At 34.2% G+C, this 5,076-nt stretch overlaps 2 protein-coding genes across 2 annotated transcripts in view; one reads left to right on the top strand and one right to left on the bottom strand.

The window, feature by feature from the left end:
* The window catches only part of FGL2 (fibrinogen like 2), a 4,334-nt gene extending 2,981 nt beyond the window's left edge, over positions 1–1,353 (top strand). Inside the window, exon 2 of the mRNA XM_005423528.3 lies at positions 466–1,353. Coding sequence (XP_005423585.2) covers positions 466–1,172 — 707 coding nt within the window. The 3' untranslated portion in view covers positions 1,173–1,353. The remainder of the gene's footprint in view (positions 1–465) is intronic.
* CCDC146 (coiled-coil domain containing 146) overlaps positions 1–5,076 on the bottom strand; it is a 58,093-nt gene that overhangs the window by 48,142 nt on the left and 4,875 nt on the right. The gene's annotated exons all lie outside the window — the stretch shown is intronic.

Raw genomic sequence — 5,076 nt, 5'->3', positions numbered from 1 at the left:
TTTCCCTGACATGCTGCCAGATGGAGCTGTAGATTTTAGGCAGATTGTGAAGCTATACATTTAAATACAAAAAGCAGCAAGTGTGTAAATACAAAGCTTTAGAAATATGGACTGAAGAAATCAGGTTGAATTTACATGAGATAATAAAAGGATAAAGTAGAGAAAGGGACAAAAAGGAAAGCAAATAATCAAAATACCCTTACTATTAGGCATTTTGCTTAAAAAATGTAGTTTAACTGGGTTTTTTTAGTCAGCTATCTGATGCAGAGATCATAGGTGACATCTGTTATAAAGTAAATCTGATGGAAAAGGTGTTTTTCCCTAGAACTGAAATTGTTGCAACACTATTTGAGATGTAAAACCTCTCCAATGCAAGTTCTGCATGCCGTATCACTCTGGGTAAAAATTTGTTACATTTCTTAATTGAAATTATGTTTATTCTAACGCTACTTGTTCTTTCACCAGTTATACAAATAATGCAGAGAGACTGTGCTGACCATTACACAGCAGGGAGAAGGAGTAATGGAATCTACAGGATTAGCCCTGATCCCAGAAATGAGAGCTTTGAAGTTTACTGTGACATGCAAACACAGGGAGGCGGCTGGACAGTGCTGCAGCGGCGTCAGGATGGCAGCACTAACTTCAACAGAACCTGGAATGACTACAAACATGGCTTTGGAAACCTCAGCAGGGAGTTCTGGCTAGGCAATGACAAAATTCACCTCCTGACAAGGAGCCAGGAAATGCAACTGAGAATTGATCTGGAAGATTTCAATGGGATCAGAGAATATGCCAAATACGAGCACTTCTACGTGGCCAACGAGTACCTCAAGTACCGCCTGAGTGTCCACGGCTACAGCGGCACCGCCGGAGATGCCCTCCACTACAGCAGGCACTACAACCACGACCAAAAGTTCTTTACAACCCCAGACAGGGACAATGACAGGTATCCCTCAGGAAACTGTGGTGCCTACTACAGCTCTGGCTGGTGGTTTGATGCCTGCTTGTCAGCCAATCTCAACGGCAAGTACTACCACAAGAAGTACAAAGGTGTTCGCAATGGCATTTTCTGGGGTACGTGGCATGGTATTTCTGATGATACTCCCACTGGATATAGACAACCCTTTAAATCAGTAAAGATCATGATCAGACCCAAAAGTTTTGTGCAGTAATTCTACATGTTTCTCTTAACTAGTTTGCATTGGATTGCACTCAAAATGGTACTTACTCAGTATTATACTCAGAAATCAAGTATTCAGTTATGTTTGGCAAAAGATTGTTCTAGACAAAACAACATGCTTCCACATAATATTTTTAGAGATGGTTTGACCTATATAATGTATTAAAATCAGCATTAAAATATCTGAATAGTTATTGCTAAAACTTAACACCAGTTAGGTCTTGGTTTTGTTATGTAAATATTCTAAACATTGCTTTTGGTGCTTTACTGACTGTGATATACCACATTTTATGATTTAAAACTTTTATATTGTCTTCCACAAGTTGTGTCTGAATGAATACCTACATTTTAACCTGAAAATAATTCAGAGGTGTAACTAATATAAAATTGTCAACACTTTGAAAAAAACCTAGTTTCTCTAAAACAGTCTTTTTCCATCATCTATCCTTCATAACTTCAAAAGTATACCACAGCAACATCAATATAAATTAGGAAAAGTACTAAAAATTATTATTTTTAAAGAACTAGAAAACAGAGGGTCACATGGCTTGCCCAAAGGCACAAAAAAAGGCTTTGAAGAAAACGGAAAACGAAGATGATTCCTCAAATTTCATCCCTCTATCAAAGGTTTTTCAAAGTTGGTAGAAGAACTGAATAAAAGCAGAGGAAATAATTATAAACTTATAGAATCATTTAGTTTGGAAAAGACCTTTAAGATCATCGAGTCCAACTGTTAACACAGAACTGCCAAGTCTGCACTAAGCCATGTCCCTAGGTGTCACATCTACACATGGAGAGCGCATGTACTGAACAACAACATTCTTGCTCTTTTTGGTTCCTCTATTCAAGCTCAAGGTCCTATTTGTCATTTGCAGGAGAAAGGAGCCATCATGTAGCTTATTGCACATTTATGCAAGCAGGTAGACAGGTATGAGGAAGACACATCAATAAGAATCCATATTCTTTGCATTAATGCCTCTAAATATATACAACGAGCTTCCAGTGCCATTTTTCTTTCTCCTGAATCCTTTAGGTAAGCCAAATGTTGCAAGATGCTCTTGTAGAGACTCAAACTCTCATTCAAATACTTCTCAATCTAGATATCATTAGACTCTAAAACTAAAAAAGAAATTATAAATGTTCTGTAACATAAGAAAAGACTGTTCTCCCCATTTTTAGACTACATGTTTTGTAGCCACAGAAACATAAAAACATACTGTAAGTTCTAAGCAAAAAAGAGAATATATGATCAAAGATTTTTTTTCTAAAATATAAAAAATAAAAAAATGAAATTGTCAAATAGTGCAGGAATTTCAAATTAGAGATACTGTTATTAAATCCTGCATTGTAGATAGTGAGCACAAATTTGACTGCACATATTTAGACCACGTTTCTATAAAGATAATGACCAACATTGTGTGGAGATGCCACTTAGCAAGAGGCTATTCTACCATCTTGCTTACACCAATCCCGAGATGCAGAAAAACTACACTAAGACTCTTTCTTTATCAACTAAGTGTGGTTATTGTTGGCATAGCTTTTTTGATTAAAAGAGACATGAAAACAAAGAATACAAGCATACATCTGACCTAATACTTTATAAATATTATCTCTAGTTTTTTTTAAGATTACAAAAGTTTTATGGCTATAAGTAATGCAAATGAAGAACACTGGCAATAGCTAAATTGTAAAATATTAATATATATTTTAAAGAAGTAAATACTTTGAAGGATAGTTCAAATGTAATTTGGTTTATTATATTTCAATTTTAAAGAGCAATGAAAAGTTTTAACTGCAAGATGTATCATCTTTGCTTGAGAATATGTTTTGAAGCTATAGAATATTTATTTTGGGATAAAAACCAGTTGTCTAAACAAAACAAAAAAAGCAACTGATGAAGTGTTGGTTAGAAGAGTAAATATCTAATTGCATATGATTACATTAAATCATTTTGCATGAAATGCACAATTTGTTCCTATTCATTATATGATAACTAGCTAAGTGTGACATGGTATCTACAAGATTCCACTTGAAAATGTCTTTTTACTACTAAGTTGTAAGAAGAGGTAACTGTCCTTTTAAAATCTTGTTTAAAGGAAACTTTGTAAAACAGAATGTCAACAGAATAAGCAAATGTGACTAAAATCACCTGCAAAAGCTTTGCCTCATGTCTTTAAAAACAAAAAGAAAAAAAAAAAGAAAATGAAAGTGTAATGCTGTTACAGAAATCTGATTATTACCTGCCTGGAACTGTTGTAGCTGAATCTCTGTCCACGTGCACTAGTTTTACAAAGTGTAACTCCATCTACTTGTTGCAAACATTATTTGTTTTTGCTTGGTGTAATAAAATAAGAATGTCCCACTGTTAAAGCTGTACTACTGTCATAGATGTACATAAGGACTATTAAAAAATTCTCATAAACAATTTTATTGATTTTCTGTAAAAATTGAAGCAGTAAGAAAACACCAATAACCAACACAGACGACTATGTGACATGCCAAGAGAGTACTTGCTAGTAATGACAATTCTGTAGAGATCTGTTTTATGACCCTTCAGCTGCCAGACAATACTAAGGGCTGAAAACTCAGATATTTTTTGTAACTATTCATATTTTGGAAGAGGAAAAATTAATTGACCAATCAAGAGTTTACACAACCTCTATCTTTAACATGAAACAGGAGAAGCAAGCCAAAGTTTTGACCTTTCAGATCATATACAAGAATCCTCAAAGCATGTGAATACAAATACATACCCCAAATTAAATAATGCAATTTTTTGTATAAAGAAAAAGCCCTTGATCTCTGCCTAAGGCTTAATAATTCAAAACATGTCTTTCAGTCTATCGAAAACATCTATATAACACTGATTAGCATATGAAGACACTTGTGGTTTTAATCCTGATATTTAAACAGTGAATTTTAGTGGAAAAAATTACTAACAGTGGGTTTGCTAGCAAAATTCCTATGGCTTGTTTCCAAAATATAAAGGCACAAGCCCATCCGTTCAGTGTGATCAGCCAAGCAGACTGTAATGTCTTGGCTTTCTACACATTGCTTAAACAAAACCAAACCAAAACTAAAAAAAAAAAAAAAAAAACAAACCCAAAAAAAACCCATCCAAACAAACCAGAGAAGAACTTCAAAGAAGGTTTGAAAGCACTGGTGCTTTTTCCTTCCCTTTTAAATGCAAATACCTGTTTCCTTAACTGTGTTTATTGGGAAAGACTGCAGTCAAACTTGGAGTGAGTCGAGAACAAAATGTAGCTTGACAAATTGGTGGGGGAAAAAAACTACTTTTATGTGTTTATTTGGAAAAGAAGTTAAGATGGTTGCCAATACCTACCCAGACCCCTACTGAAAAATTAAATCAAAATCAAACTAAAGTGCCAAATTTACCTAGCTTCTTTGATTTACATGTGATGGAAAAACCGAAGCAGGAAGGATTTTTTTGTGTTTTCTTTCAGGAAAAAAAAAAAGATAAAAGGGTACAGGTAGGCTTGAAGACATTTACAGAAGTTTTAAAGAAAAATGGCTGAGCAATACCATCTACAGGCCCTGCTAGATACAAACATTTCCCATAATAAATTTATCTCTTTCATTCACTGCTTTAATTAAACTTTCATGGAGTTATAGCTCTTCTGCCAGAAGTTAATTTGGCTGTCATACTCAATGGTAACCAGAAACAGAGAACAAAATTTTAAGATAGTATGTCAAGTGCAACCTTCACACAAGTCATGAGAACATGGAAATTATGAAAGCAATGTTATTTTTTAAGTCCTCATTCATCAGCTTTTTCTTATCTCAGTAAAAGAGTAATCAATTTGGAAAATAATTGGAAAACCCCCTCAAATTACCTGATTATGTTCATATAATCAAGACAAACTGGAAGTTTAATT

Source organism: Geospiza fortis, unplaced genomic scaffold (assembly GCF_000277835.1).
Source record: "Geospiza fortis unplaced genomic scaffold, GeoFor_1.0 scaffold424, whole genome shotgun sequence".
Classification (NCBI taxonomy): Eukaryota; Metazoa; Chordata; class Aves; order Passeriformes; family Thraupidae; genus Geospiza; species Geospiza fortis.
Note: the sequence above shows the minus strand (reverse complement) of the source record. Positions and strands in the feature narration are given on the sequence as shown.